This window comes from Mesoplodon bidens (assembly GCF_964165515.1).
Source record: "Mesoplodon bidens genome assembly, chromosome: 8".
NCBI lineage: Eukaryota > Metazoa > Chordata > Mammalia > Artiodactyla > Ziphiidae > Mesoplodon > Mesoplodon bidens.
Window position 1 is genome coordinate 113,747,672 of NC_138165.1, and position 14,916 is coordinate 113,762,587.

At 51.0% G+C, this 14,916-nt stretch overlaps 1 protein-coding gene across 3 annotated transcripts in view; it reads left to right on the plus strand.

Annotated features, from left to right (window-relative positions):
* Nucleotides 1-14,916, plus strand: part of FARP2 (FERM, ARH/RhoGEF and pleckstrin domain protein 2) — a 97,661-nt gene that overhangs the window by 60,701 nt on the left and 22,044 nt on the right. For 2 of the 3 annotated variants that reach the window (XR_014016537.1, XM_081242750.1), the window contains exons 9-13: nucleotides 2,668-2,808; nucleotides 5,110-5,273; nucleotides 5,616-5,684; nucleotides 6,219-6,276; nucleotides 8,485-8,716. Coding sequence is in view for 2 of the 3 variants with exons in the window: in XM_081242750.1 (XP_081098876.1) it covers nucleotides 2,668-2,808; nucleotides 5,110-5,273; nucleotides 5,616-5,684; nucleotides 6,219-6,276; nucleotides 8,485-8,716 (664 nt within the window). In the remaining variant the exon portion in view is untranslated. The remainder of the gene's footprint in view (nucleotides 1-2,667; nucleotides 2,809-5,109; nucleotides 5,274-5,615; nucleotides 5,685-6,218; nucleotides 6,277-8,484; nucleotides 8,717-14,916) is intronic. The other variant, XM_081242751.1, reaches the window with a different exon arrangement.

Consider the following 14,916-nt stretch of genomic DNA (forward strand, 5'->3'; position numbering starts at 1 on the left):
AGCTGTGTGGACATGCAGATGCAGGTCCGGAAGGCGGTTCTGTCCGGGGGAGCAGGCCTGAGGGTGGCCCGGAGAGCCCTGAGTCTCTGGGTTCTGTTTCAGGTCTTATTTGGCATTTAGAGCTGAGCCATGGAGTTTTTTGATAAAATCCAAAATGAGAGCAGTGGCTCTGAGTGTTGCACTGCTCGGTGAGGGTCAGGGTTGCCCAGGGCAGAGTGAGGGCAGGCATCCGTGGATTCTTTGTTTCCACTTTTGATTTATGACTCGGTTAAAGCCCTGGGATATGGTGATTTTTTATTTTGACCCAAAGGGAAAATGGGAAGGCAAGCTTGCAGCCGGGAACAGTGTGTCTGTCGCTCTTCTCTGTGTCTTCCTGGGGAGGACAGGCCCTTCCCTGCCCCTCCTGTGCCCACCTGCTTTCCTAAGCCTTTGCCCTAGGCACCTACCATCTAGAGGCGAGAGCTGGCAGTGGGCGTTTTCTTTTCTTTTGTTGATGTTTTATCCTTTGGTGGTTTTGTTTGCTTTTTTGAGAACACAGTTGAAAACCCTCGAATATTTTACTTTGAGTAGCAGTTGAAGTGACTTCGTGTCTGGACAGTGTTGGGAGCTGGGATACTTGGGTCTCATCTAGACCCTGTCATTTGTGTCTTGGCCTCAAGGACACTTCTTAACTCAGGAATTTTAAAAACTGGATATAATTCACACATAACGTAAAGTTCACCATTTAATAGTATAATTCAGTTGTTTTTAGTATATTCACAGAATTGTGTCACCGTCACCACTAACTCCAGAACGCTTAAATCCCAGCCTCACCCCATACACCGTAGCAGTCACTGCCCGCCCCTGACAACCACTAATCTGCTTTCTGTCTCTGCTGATTTCCTTGTTCTGGACACTCCTGTAAATGGCCTTTGTGCCTGACAGCTTTCCCGTCTCAGAGTTTGTCCGTGTCGTGCATGTTTCAGTGCCTCCTTCCTCTTTAATTGCTTAAGTTGTTGTGGGGTTTTTTTTGTTGTTGTTTGTTTGTTTGTTTTAGTATCTCTGAAGGGAAAACATTCTTCACCTTGCCACCCCCCATCTTGAATTTGTAGAAAAGAGTAAATGGTCATGAGAGTCAAGAATAGAAAAGAAAATGCCAGAAAAGTGTTTCAGTACATTTAACATTTTAATTCTGGAAACGTTTCAAGGTTATAGAAAGGATATGAGAACAGTAGAAGGTGCTCCTTCCCCAGAGACGGCATCCGGCTTCCACCAGTTGCCCCAGTCTCGTTGGCTTCAGAAGATCCCTTCTAAGGTCAAGCGCTCTGCCCAGTCAGGATCCCGCTCTGGCCTCTTCAGTCTGGAACTCTCTTCCTTCTCTCCTTGATTCTCCCGACCTTGATGCTTTGGAAGGTTCGAGGCCAGTCCTTTTGTAACATGGGCCTCCCAGCACCTGCTGACGATCAGACCCTAGTTAAGCTTCTTGGGCGGGTGAATCCCAGAAGCGAGAGTGTGCCTGGTCCAGCCGTGAGGTGGCCCCCGGTGCCTGTCTGTCCCACTGCCGGTGGTGCCAGTATCCATCACTTGGTTGGAAGGCGTTTGACAGGCTTCTTTGCTGCAAAGTGACTTTTTATCCTTTGTAATTAGTAAGCATTTTGTGGAGAGATACTTGAAGACTGTAAACTTCCCTGATGATTGCCAAAGGCAGCTTTTTAAATTCCATTCTTCATGATCCTAGAAGGAAGGGTTTTCTCCTCGTTTGTTTTTTGTCTTTACGTCACTGTGGACTCATGGGTTTGCATTATAATCGTACTATCACTCAAGTTATAATTCGGGTTATAATCTGATACTTGATCTGTTGTCATTATTTGTTTTGATCTTTAAATTGGCCCACATCAGGGAGTCCCTTCAGGTGGCTCCTGTGCCCTTTTCTTTTTTGTTAGATTTTTTTGATGTAGACCATTTTTAAAGTCTTTATTGAACTTGTTACAATATTGCTTCTGTTTTATGCTTTGGTCTTTTGGCTGCGAGGCATTTGGGATCTTAGCTCCCCAACCAGAGATCGAACCCGCACCCCCTGCATTGGAAAGTGCAGTCCTAACCACTGGACCACTAGGGAAGGAAGTCCCTCCTGTGTCCTTTTGACATTTCCCCGTCATTTTTTGAGCACTTGTTTACTTTCTTACACAATAAGATGGTACAGGTTCCTTTGTTCTTTGCCTGCCCCACCCTGGAAGAGCAAAGGGCCCTGGTCTCCTTAGTGGACAAAATTGTTTAGAAGCTGAGGTCCTTGCCCAGTGTGCCCACTCTGGAGAGTCGGGGGTTCAGCCTTGGGTCCGGGTCCCATCCGGCACCCCTGGGATCCCTCCATCCTTCCCTCTTCCCTTCAGTGAGAAACCCAGCTCCGCTCCAGACCCGCTCCGCCACCACCAGGCCCCTCCCAGCCACCGTCCTCGCAGTAGGGGGGCTTCAAAAATGTTCACTGTTAGCACTGAAAAAAAGAGGTTGTAATAAAGCTTTATCAAAGAAATAAAGTTTTCTTCCTAAAACAGAGAGATTAGTATGTTTAGTATTGACATTTTAATTCAGTCATTCCGAACATAAAATATCAGGGGCTTGCTGTGCTTTCTGGCAAGGATGTGACTTAAACCTTCTCTGTTTCATGAGAAATCATGTGCGTGCGTCTAGGTTACAGATGTGTTCCTCAACGAACGTCTGTCTCCTGAATTTCAGAGCAGCACCAAGATCAACACTTTCAACTGGTCCAGGCTCCGAAAGCTCAGCTTCAAGAGGAAAAGGTTTCTTATCAAACTCCACCCAGAGGTCCATGTAAGTATTATTTTGAAAACTTTTTAAATTATAAGAGAATTTACCCTGCTAGCATACTGAGTTTTTAATTACTCCTTTTTAAAATTTATTTATTTAATTTTGGCTGCGTTGGGTCTTTGTTGCTGCACGTGGGCTTTCTCTAGTTGCGGCGAGCAGGGGCTACTCTTAAGTTGCGGTGCACGGGCTTCTTATTGAGGTGGCTTCTCTTGTTGCAGAGCACGGGCTCTAGGGCACGTGGGCTGCAGTAGTTGTGGCACGCAGGCTTAGTAGTTGTGGCTCGCAGGCCCTAGAGCGCAGGCTCAGTAGTTGTGGTGCACGGGCTTCGTTGCTCTGCAGCACGTGGGATCTTCCTAGACCAGGGCTCGAACCCGTGTCCCCTGCACTGGCAGGAGGATTCTTAACCACTGCACCACCAGGGAAGTCCCTTTAATTACTTTATATATCGTTTCAGCATAACTCACATAAGAATTTAAGGACAGGATTCAGGACTAGGGACGGGCTTAGGGGTGACCTGCCCAGCACTTCTCACCTAGGGGGCATATCGGCATCCCCGGGGGCGGCCCCACCCCGAGACTCAGCTGTGGGGTTGGCCTGAGAGAGTGCACGTGCGACAAACTCCCAGGGCTGCTGAGAACTGTTGGTCTATTACAGCCAGTCCTTCTTTGGGTAATAAAGCTGAAATACAGAGTGTTTAGCTGTGATCTGAAGAAGCTCCACAGCAAATCAGTGTTGGAGCTTCTGTCCAGAATGAAGAGAGGGGCGTTCCCAATATTCTCGTGTGTCTTTGATTCAGAAATTGACCCTTTGGGCTTCCCTGGTGGCGCAGTGGTTGAGAGTCCGCCTGCCAATGCAGGGGACACGGGTTCGTGCCCCGGTCTGGGAGGATCCCACATGCCGCGGAGCGGCTGGGCCCGTGAGCCATGGCCGTTGAGCCTGTGCGTCCGGAGCCCGTGCTCCGCAACGGGAGGGGCCACAACAGTGAGAGGCCCACATACCACAAAAAAAAAAAAAAAAAAAAAAGAAATTGACCCTTTAGTAGCTCTAATTGAAGTAGACTTGATTTTCAGAAAATAAATGTTCCTTTCTTTTGAGATTGTGAGTCAGTAAGGTAATAATTAAATATAAATTTACTGAAATTAGTAAAAAGGGGAAAAAGTAAATGTCTGTACAGTCTGATAGTTGGAAAAATCCAGTACGTCAGACTATTCAAAGATGTCCACGTTGTTACATGTCTACTGTACAAAGGAAGTTAGGAAATAAAATGTAGGTTAGCTGAGCCGCTGTGGGATTGAAGCTTAGGAGGCTGTCAGCTTAGACACACTCCAGGAGATCAGAGCTCTGGGCCAATCTGGAGGAGAGGCTTCACCTAAGCTTTTCAAAGGCACTTGATTAGCTTTTGTCAAACCCCAGGGTCATGTGCGACGTATAAGTGTGTTTGGTAGAAAGTATGAACAGATAGCTTAATTGTTTTTTACTCAGATATTTCTTCTGTGGATGAGAGAGAAGTATAAGGAATGCCAAAAACATGTACAAAATACAAGTAAAAGGCTGCTTTTTTTTTCCTCTGTAAGTAAAAAAAAAAAAAAAAGTTTCTGGCAGTTATTCTGAAAGGACAGGGAAAGAAGAGGATTACTGCTTTATATTCCAAAGCAACTCTTCTTTGGAATAGCATGATATTTCAAAGTTCCGGACTGTGTCTCTATCTCTGCACCTGGCAAGGTTATGTTTTATATCCATAAGCCTTAGATTTTTAAGATTAAACATAGGAGTCAAAGTATTATACTCTTTCTGGAAAGTAATTTGGTAATAATATATCATAAGGTTCAAAAATGTGCATTGTTTCTGAGCTTAATATACCATTTCTAGGAATTTATCCTAAGGAATAGCCATTAGAGACAACGCAGTAGTTTCTTCATGGTGATGTTTGTGAGCCTGAAAACCTTGTGTGTCCTGGGCATCTGAAACATCCCAGAAAAACCCCCAGGAGAATGATTGGGTGATAATAGATAAATGCGTCAGCCAGCCTGGAAAGATGCCTTAGTTTCCTAAGTGGGAAAAGGTTACAGAGATAAACTTCAGAATGTTAGCAGTCGTGTAATTGTAGATGACCACGTTTTCCTGATGTTTCTACAATGAATATATACCTTGTGTTTTTCTTCTCTTAAATGTAAATGGAACCAGAAGTCTTTGTATACAACTCTGAGGAAGAAAACGTCCTAATCTTTAACTTTGGAGTAGGCTTTTGCCTTCCTAAATTTTATTCTTGATATAGTAACTCGAACCTTTGTCTTTTGTTCCCAGGGGCCTTACCAGGACACCCTGGAATTCGTGCTGGGGAGTAGGGACGCGTGTAAGAACTTTTGGAAGACGTGTGTAGAGTATCACACCTTTTTCAGACTTTCTGATCAGCCGAAGCCCAGAGCTAGAGCCATCCTCTTCAGCAGAGGTTCCTCCTTCAGATACAGGTGGGGCAGCTGTGCCAGGCAGGTCTTGGCCTTGTCTGTGGGACTGAGAACCCGAACAGCCTCAGCCAAGAAGAAGGTGGTGTGAATGTTCCAGAGAACTACACACAGACTGCAGCTATTGTAAAACTGGAGAAAGCATATCAAATAAAATAGTGGGAAAAATAGGCTTCATAAAAACTGTTTAGAAAACTGGTTATGCTTGTTGCAAAGTATAATTTTTAAATGTATGTGTAAACTTACGAGAGAGGATGGGCAAGTCTTACTTTTCCTTTGCTTTTGTGAAAAATTAATGCTGTGAATTACTGTTTATTCTTTTCTTTAAAATCTGATTTTTTTTCACAGTGGAAGAACTCAGAAGCAACTAGTGGATTATGTCAAAGATGGTGGGATGAAGAGGATTCCATATGAAAGGTAAATTTTCTCATCTTCATGATGAAAAGTGTGGGCTTTTAAGATTAACGTTTTAAATACTTTAACCTGTATTTGAATAAAAATCACTCAATATGTAAACTTGTATTTTGGCACTTGAGTTCTGTTTCTTTTATTTATTTTAATGGTAATAGGTTTGTATTTTACAGTTATTTACAGTTATTGTGTAAAGATACAGATAATGCTTGTTGGTTCTAGTCTGTATCGCTTAGCTTAGATGTAATGTTTTTACATAGCATGGTAAACCTTGAATCTGAAAATTCATGTTGTTTCTTTGCACGTGGAACTTTTCCTTCAGTGTGAAGGGGCTAATTTCACCTCTTCTGAACGTGTATTTTTTGTTTGAATGCTTGTTTTCTTTTATCCTGCCGTTTCTAGTTAGGTGCCTCATGGCATGTTAACAGAGGCTTGGCCACATTTTTAGGCGAGTCCTTCTCGCGGCACAACATGTGCTGCTTTAGAAACAGGGGTCAGGCGAGGAGGGCTGGGGGCTCACAGCCTGTTCTCTGTTTGCAGAAAGCACAGCAAGACCCGGATGTCTCTCTGCGCCCTAAATGCCAACTTGCCAAGGCAGGTCAGTCCTTCTGCGTAAAGCGTACACGGTATAATCACCTGTCCTCTTTGGGGAAATAATCTGGCAATGTTGTAACAAGAGTCCTAAAATGAGCTTTGTCATTTGTGTGGAAATTCCAATCCTGGGACCCTGTTGGCAGAAAGGAGTCCTGAGTGAAGAGAAAGCTCTGTGCATTGAGATGTGTGACAGTGTTGTTTGTCATTCGAGAAATCCTAGCGACCACCGTCTGTGCCGGGTGAGTCACTGGCAGTTCTGGGCGTGTCCACATGAGGCGCTACTCAAGAGCCTTTAAAACTCTCGTTTCGGGAGAATAGTGCATGAGCAGGACGCGCCCAGAAAATATCAGTACGTGAAAGTAGCAGGGTGCAAAGCAGCCTGGGTCATGTCCTCATTTTGATTTAAAAAGAGAAGTGTATGCACCGCGTCAAACAGGATCTCTGAGCGATTGGATCCAGGCAGTTTTTATCTTCTCTTTGTGCTTCTCTCTATGTATGTTTTCTTCTCTTTGTGCAGTGGACACAGTGCTTTTTGTTGTCAGGAAAACAACTGAGAAATACTACTTCTATAAAAGTGCAAAGTGAGGTTAAATGCCAGCTTAGGGAGGTGATTTGCTTAGTGAAGCCGTGTTCACTGAGTGGATCTTTTACTGTTGTCTTAAGGGTGAAAAGCAGGAAACAAATGTGTATGCCTGTGTGTTTGACATGATCACAGCTATATTAAAACAGGTACACACAGGTGCACACAAACACTCACAGGAGACGTTTGGCCACAGTGTCCCAGACGTGAGAGTTCTGTGTTGTGAGGCTGGGACGTCGATGACTCTGTGTTTCAGGTCTGCTTCTCCACTATCTCTCCCTGTGTTCACATTTGCGTGTTGACTGCCACATGCAAGTATATTTTTACAGAGAATCTTGCTCTTTTCATGTACTGTTATTTCATAACTTTCTGTGTGCAGCTGTATAGTTTCATATTTATACATTTTAATTGCTGCACAAAGTTGATTTGCGTTGACAGTTTTGTCATTTATACTGTTATAGTATTTCTAGAAGCTACACTTGAACCTCATATATTAAAGCTCGTGTGTCCTAAATTTCTTTTTAATCGGGTCTTTTAAATTACAACGTTCTTTAACTCTTCTAGGTATGTTTTCTATTTTGGAATTCCTTGTTAAATCAACTGAAATTAAAAGAACTTATGTTTGTTTCTTTAACAAAGTGCAAATTTGTGAGTAGTCTAAAAGTTACCTTTAAGCTTTCAGTTCTCTGATGCTGTCTTGTAAGTCACAGAGAATATGGAATATGGTTGATGATTAGGAAAAGGCCACGTGGTAGACACACAAAAAGAGATTAATCTTACGGATCGAGAGCTGCCGCTTTGTCTCTGAAGGGGTGGTCGCTGTGCTGCTGCTGCTGCTGTTTCTTCTGCTTTGGTCTGGCCGCCCCCTTGTGATGTTGTGAGTGCTGGTGTGACACGGCTGTGTCTCGGTGACATGTGAGTGGGAAGGGCTGCCCCGTGTCCCTGCGTGTGGGACCGTGAGCCAGGACACAGCGCAGGCGCCCGGCGTGGCGAGCAGCACGGTGGGGCCACTGCCCCTCCCAGCACCCCGCGCCCCGCTTGTGAGCCTCTTCCTGCTCATACGCAGGGCCACTCCTGCACCTCCGAGATGCCCGGGGCTCCTGTGCACGGCGTCGGCAAGGAGCTCCGTGTGCGGACCTGGCCCTTGCTGCCCGGGCGGTGTGTGGATGCACTGATGCCTTTTGTCCCCTGGTGACCCCTGGCAGGGCGGGGGAGGGCGCCTGGGTAGCCGAGTGGGGCAGCTCACCCCTCCTCCAGCCGCCCAGCCCCAGGGGAACAATGATGCCCAAAGACAGCCCCAGGCAACTTCAGGGTGACCTGGGTGCCAGGGAGACTCAGGGCCTTCAGTGGTGGAAATGGCCTTTCTTGTAGACAGGTCATGCCTAACGCAGAGAAAAAAGTGGACTTACAAGGGACCTAACTAGATCCTGGGTCCGTTTGAAATCCTGTCTGCATTTACAGATCTTCAGTTCTAACAGGAAAGGTCTGACCTGCTGCCCTCCTTTGTAGAAGTTGTGACAGAAATGTGTGGGTGCGGCTGTGCTCATCTGGGCCCAGTTAGCTTTGCGACTTCCCAGCAGTAATGGCTCATTTCACGTGTTCCTTTTTCTCTTCTCCTGATTTGATCCCCAGAGCGTCTTGTTCACCGAGGGCACGAGGACTCCCGCGTCCCCGTCTTCAACAAGTGCCTCCTTCTGTTCGGGCCCCGCCTCCCCTCCAGCCTCCGTGGGCCTGCTCGGTTCCAAGGACAGCAGCGGCTCCCCGACGGGGCCCCGGGCTCCCAGCGCCAGGTGGCCAGCTGCAGAGAGGAGTGGCGTGGCCGCGGCCCCGCCCCCCGGGCCGCCTGCATTCCAGCCTTGCCAAGGTGTCGGGTTGGGTCCGGGCGTGTGGAGCTGTGGCCCCAGCAGTACTGAGGGGCTGAGTCGCGCTGCCCTAGGCCTAGAGGCAGGTGGGGCCAGCAGGGAGCGTGCGGGTCACAGTGGCCATGGTGAGGGTGCCTTGACTGTGGGCCCCTCCCCTTCCAGGGAGGGGCCCCCGTGTGGCCGGCAGAGCCTCCAGGGGGGCCCTGTTTTCACATTGACAAGCGCCCAGCTGCCGGCATTCGAGGAGTTCAGAGATGGCAGCCTGGCAGACATCTCCTTCTTTGCCGAAGGCTCTGAGGCCTTTCCTTTCCCCTTTGGCAGACTGCGCCCGCAGGCCCTGCTGTGTGGCCGCCTGGGGTCTGCTCCGTCCAGCCCGGAGGGGTCCTCCCCAGAGCCGGCCTGTGGGAGTGGGGCGCGCGGCTTTGAGTCCGAGGAGGAGGGCAGCCTTGGCGACGCGCACCCAGCCAACACCTCGGAGCTGCTGGAGGTGAAGGCGCAGGCCAGCCTGATGCAGCGCCTGCTCAGCCCGTCCGCCGCCAGCTCGCTCCGGCTCCACCGGTCCGAGACCAGCTCCCTCAGCAATGCGCCGCTGCCCGGCAGCCTGTCCGCGCACACGCCCGGCTCTGCCGCCCAGTCCGAGGCCAGCTCCATGGCCAACTTCCCCGCCTGCTCGGTCCGCTCCGAGGCCAGCTCGGCCTTCCATTTCTCAGACATCGTCGACCAGTTAGAGCAGCTCAGCTGCCCGCCCATGACAGCTGAGGACCCGAGCGGCTCCGACACAGACTCGTGGGGCTCCGAGGCTGAGGCCCCCCTAGATGTGAGCCTCTTCTTCGGTAACCCCTTTGCTCAGACAAGGGGAGAGAGAGTCCTTTTCGATCTGCAGAGTAACATAAAGAATTTGACTCCTGGAGAGCAGGTCGATGAAAACCTGTCCTGACCGTTCCCGGCTTCCCTCCTGGGTGACCCTCACCTGCTCGGGGGGTGAGGGCTCAGATTGTCGGCTTTCGATACAGAAAGTGATTTGTGGTCATGGCTAGATATTCTTTTTTCCCCCTAATTCTCTGATTGATTGTTCTGTTTGGAATGCCAAAAAATTAAAACTTGAGCTTGGAGCGGTGTTAAAAGCTGTGCAGCAGGTTTAAAATGGATGAGTATCTCCAGCCCATCCTTTGGGGCTGATCATTTAGCCTTTGCAGCTTTATTCTTCTGGCATTTGCTTTGATTCAGCTAAAGTGGTGCTATGTGTTTTGAACGTTACACGGTTCTGATTCATGTTGACCTTTAATGGAATGTATGCCTTATGCCTGTTGCTGCTTTTTAAGGTGAGGTGTGCGACCCATGATTAATTATGATGGAGGTTTTGTCGGATTTGACTGCACGAAATCTTGACTAGGCCCCACAGGACGCAAATCCTGGGGAGGGCAGCGGGGGCTGCGGCCTCCTTGTGCTGTGGTCTGGGACTGCCCAGGGCGGCTCAGTGCCCGAGGCTTGGTTGCGTCCATGACTTAGGATCCAGGGACCGTGCTTGGAGAGGCGTTGGTTTAACCTGCGGTGTAAGCGGGACTGTGTCCTTTCCACCTTCCTTGGGGGACGCCACGTACTCGGTTGCAGGGAAGGCAGAACCAGACACACCAACCGGCCCAAGAGGCATGGCGTTAGCTCGAGCCGGCCAGCCGTTTCCTTGGGGCCGACGGGGGCTTGTTCCCTGTGGGGACTGGGCACCCGGGGCCTCCCCAAGCTGCAGGGGGCTTAGCCTTTTGTAGCAATGGTGTCTCCTCCGGTCAGGTGTGCACCCGACACAGCTGCTGGCTGATTCTGATAGACCCCATCCGCACGCATCCGTCCAGAGGCCATGGGCAAGGTCATGTGTGCAGACAGGCCAAGGTGGCTGTGCCCCTGGGGGCACTGCGCTCCACACCCCACAGACGGGCCAGCGCTCAGCACAGGCTGCATGGCCGGCCCCCTTGAGGGCTGAATTTGTCACCGAGTCCATGGACTGGGTCTTGTGCTTCCTTCCCGGTCTCACCTGGTGGAGCAGCGCCGTGTTTAAAGGTTAGTTTTCTTCCTGAAAGTCCCATCCTCGCCGTGTGTGTGGACCCCATTCCCGGCGGCCGCGTGGAGATGCCGGGGCTTCCCTGCAGGCTCGGTCGCCGTCCATAGATGGTGTCGATGGTGTTGATGGTGTCAGTCAGGTACCAGCAGGGGCTTCAGCCTAATGGGCCGGTACTTTCCATCCTCGCAGCTGCCTTACCGCCGCGCCAGGTCCCTCGTGGCTCCGGTCCTGGGACGTTCACACCCACCGCCCCCGCACCTCCCAGGTCATGGGTCTGTCTGCACTGGTGCTGACTGGCCGGCGTCTGTGGAGAGACTGTGTGACCGTGACTGACGTCACTGGTGAGGATGGCACGTCTGGGACATTTTGTGTCACTGAAAAGATGCACCGTGGGTGTGTGTGGCAAGGAGCCGATACAGATGCTGTCCATCCAACGCTTTTCCTAAATCTTAGTTGACACAACGGCTGCCTCTGTCCTTGGGTGGTTGTTGTCTCCTGACTGTGCCCGCCGACGCTCCGAACTAACAGAGTGTCCTTTTGTCTTTAAAGCAGCCTGTCCTGGTGTCTGGGCAGAAGGTCTGAGCCAGCGGAGCAGCCGGGGCTGCAGGATGCGGGGCAGCGGTGGGGAGGGGGGGTGGTCGTCGTCCCATGTCGAAGAATCTGAATAAGTCCTGTTCTCACATGTCTTTTACTGGGCCTTCCTGTTAAAGGTTTTGTCTCGTTTCTTCAAAGAAACTTCTTTTTCTGGGGATAATTTTCTAGCTTTTGTTTAGACAGTTTTCAGGATATGCAGAAGCGGAAGGAAGTGTATCAGTGAAGCCCAAGCCTGTTGGGCAGGGCCGTCCTGTGCCCCCGCCACCATGTCCCCCCGGGTGTTGCCCCCCTCCTATAAAGCGGGCCTGATGCGCTGACCACCTTCCTCAGCGCTCATGTGTCTCTGAAACAGAAGGCGCCTCCTCACTGGCCCCACGCAGATGTCACCCCACAAGGTGGACAAAGTGCTGGCCGACGTCTGGTTTGCTCAAATCGGGATCCAGACCCGGTCCGCGTGCTGCTCAAGGCCGAGATAGCCCATCTGTCTCCTCTTCCTCTTTCCCATTTGTGCCGGTGACTCGCAGGGAAGCCGAGCGGCCTGGGCTGTCGTCAGTCTGCCCCTCAGGCCCTGCAGCCCTGGAGGCTGGACCTGCAGCTGCACTGACGGCTGACCCCGACCCCTGACCCCCTGTTCCACGCATGGGCAGCGTGGCTCTAGAACGAGCCCAGCATCCCAGACGCTCTGTGGACACTGCTGGTGAAGGTGTTATTTTCAGATTCAGGGTTAGCTCTTTGGTCAGATTTGGAAAAATTTTGAACAACTTTCCTTTTCCAGAGTGTTCACGATGTGTTTACTTTTACAGCTTTCCTTTTACACCGAAACCGTTTCTTTAATATCAGTTGTGGCTTCTTTGGACTCTGCCCACAGCCCTCCTTCCCCTTCACTCCACTGGGAGGAGCCCCCTCCCGGAGGGGACCCCTCAGCAACCGGGAAAGTGAGCCTGAAGGATAGATCCTACAGGTCCGGTCTTTCTGCTTGTAGCTCAAGCAGTGGCACTGTCGTGTTCTGTCTAGTAAGAGCTGGTTTATAGGAAGCATTAAAATATCCAGAATGGTTCTGAGTGAGGCCAGCAGCGGGCCTTTGCTGGGTTTGCTGAAGGCTGTTCATCGTGATTGCCTTTTCTTTGGAAAACATGTTATGCGGTGGCCCCACCTTGGAAGGGTGGCCCCGTAGACCTGGATTACAGGATGAACGTGCAGACTGGCGTGGGACCCACAGGCTTGGGAGCAGCCCTTCTCACGCCGGCGCCAGCCGCTGAGAGCGCGCGCCGCAATGCGCTTTGCTCCGCCCGCGGGGGAGCCCGGCACCGTCACCGCAGCCCAGAGGCGGTGCCCACCGTCCCCACCGAGTCCCCTGGTGTGACGCACTCCGCTTACGTGGACTGTTTATGTTTACTAGCTGTCAAGTCTGTGATCGTCTTTCAGTTTCCAGAGTCTAACAACAGCACAGCCTCACGTTAGTCAGGTTGACGGCACTAAAGCAGGTAACGGCGCGTCCTGTGTGGGCCTTTTCACATCACACAGGAATTCTCTCAGCGCGGGGTTAGAGTAGGATTCCTTTCTCCAGTTAACACACGTTTTTAAAATGGTAGTGATGATGGAGGGATGGGCAATAAAAACCGCACAAAAAAGTTGAACACGGAGAACTTTCACCATCCCCAAGATCGTCACTTTGCAAAGTCCTTTAATTGCTCTGGTGCCGTGTGTGTTGTGGTTTTCACCGCAGGCACCTTCTCACCTGCTACCTGGAGGAGTGGCTGAGCACCAGGTGTGCTGTGCTTCCGGTCCTGTGGCGCACACGGGCCACGACCCTATGTGTGTGTGACAAGGGATGCCAGTTGTGCGTCTTCAGGGTATGCTGTTCCCTCCCGGTTCAGGGAGCACCAGAAAGAGATCCATTCTTAGAACAGTTACTTCGTAGATGAACATGCTGACGTTCTCTCAGGCACCTGAAGTTGGGCATTTCAGTGTCTGCTCTCAAGGCCCCGGAGTCACTCGTGGGATTGCGCCCCGGCCCCTGTCCTGAAGCGACAGAGCTGGTCCCAGCTGGCCGGAGCGCAGGGGCCGCTGTGGGACTGTCTCTCCATGTGGCGCCCTGCCCGCCGTGACCCTGGATGCTGTCTTTTACGTGAACGTATCTGTGTCCCCGGGAATGAGGAGAAAAGGGGATGGCATTTCCCTGTAAATCCGAACTCATTCATTCTTTAAAGACACATTGACGTTGCTGGTTTGTGGTTCTTGAAAGTTTATTTCCCGTTTATAAATTTGCAGATATGTACTAATTCAGAACTCTTTGTTTACTCAATAAAATAAGGGAATATTTGCTATGGATTTTGATGGCGTTTTTAGCTTCCTTTCCCTCTACTTGCGTACAGTTTTGATTTATACCCATGGAAGGTTATCTCATGTGTCAGGTGAACCCCTGAAACAGCCCTGTATCTTTTCATATCACCACCGAAATCTGCCTTCATAGGCAGTTGGCCCCATGACACCCACAGACTGTCTCATGCCGGCTGTGGGTGGCAATGCCCCTATGGAAGGCCAGTCGGGGAAGCGCCTTGCTTTTCTCAGCGGCCCCACTCGGGCTTGTCGTGGCCCCTGTGGTCAGTGTGCATAGGGGGATGTAGGAGAGCCGGTGGCCTGCTGGCTGTGGGCCCGCACAAGCCTCCAAGGTGCCAGCTGAGAGCAACACTGTTGGCAGCTCTGGGTTGGCCTGCACGGTCCGTGGGCTTACAGCGCACAGAACACGTGCTGTTTGGCTCCTTCACTCTGAAGATGAGACCGTTTTATTGCCTTTTCCCCGCAGTCAGCTAGACCCCGCCTGATAAAACCCCTGGCCCGAAGTGTGGCAGCTGCTCAGATTCTGAACTGGCCTTTCCTCCTGGACCCCCTCGGCTGCCGCGAGCTTCTGCTGCGTCCACGGAGCTGTCCGCCTCTTCAGCCCCTCTCAGGCCTCGGGGCTGCCCCACTCCTGCGCAGCGGCTGCAGCAAGCCAGCTGAGGACGGGGTGCTCGGGGCAGCGCAGGCCCCTCGGGGCGGGGGCCAGGCTCCCTCTGGGGTCTCGAGGCACCCGGCGCCCAGTGTGATGGGGACGGGAGGTGGCTGGCAGCGTCTAGAAAGGCTCCTGTTGGCATGAACTCCCTGGGGGACCCCCCCGTAGAGCAGAGAACAGTGGATCACTGGGGTCTCCATTTCTTCCCCCATCACACCGGCCCATCCCTCACTGACGCCCCCCACTGCCGTCACCCCCGCGGGGATGAGGTGGCGACACCTCCGTGATGAACCCAGTGGGTGCACGGGGTGACCAGTTAGGAGGGTGAAAGTTGTGTGGCCTTTACTTTCCAGAACGTTCACTCAGGTCACACCTCCTTCCTAACGCACGTCACCTCCACACTTCCTAGTTTACTTGAATAGTTTGTTTTGGGGCCCTTGCCTCCGTCGCTCCAATAGTTCAGAAGATCCTTAAGTCTCAGCTTCTCAAACTTTAGACAAAATGTGTCATTTATTAGAAAAAGGATGTGCACCCTGGACCACCTACATGTGTCACGCAGAGGA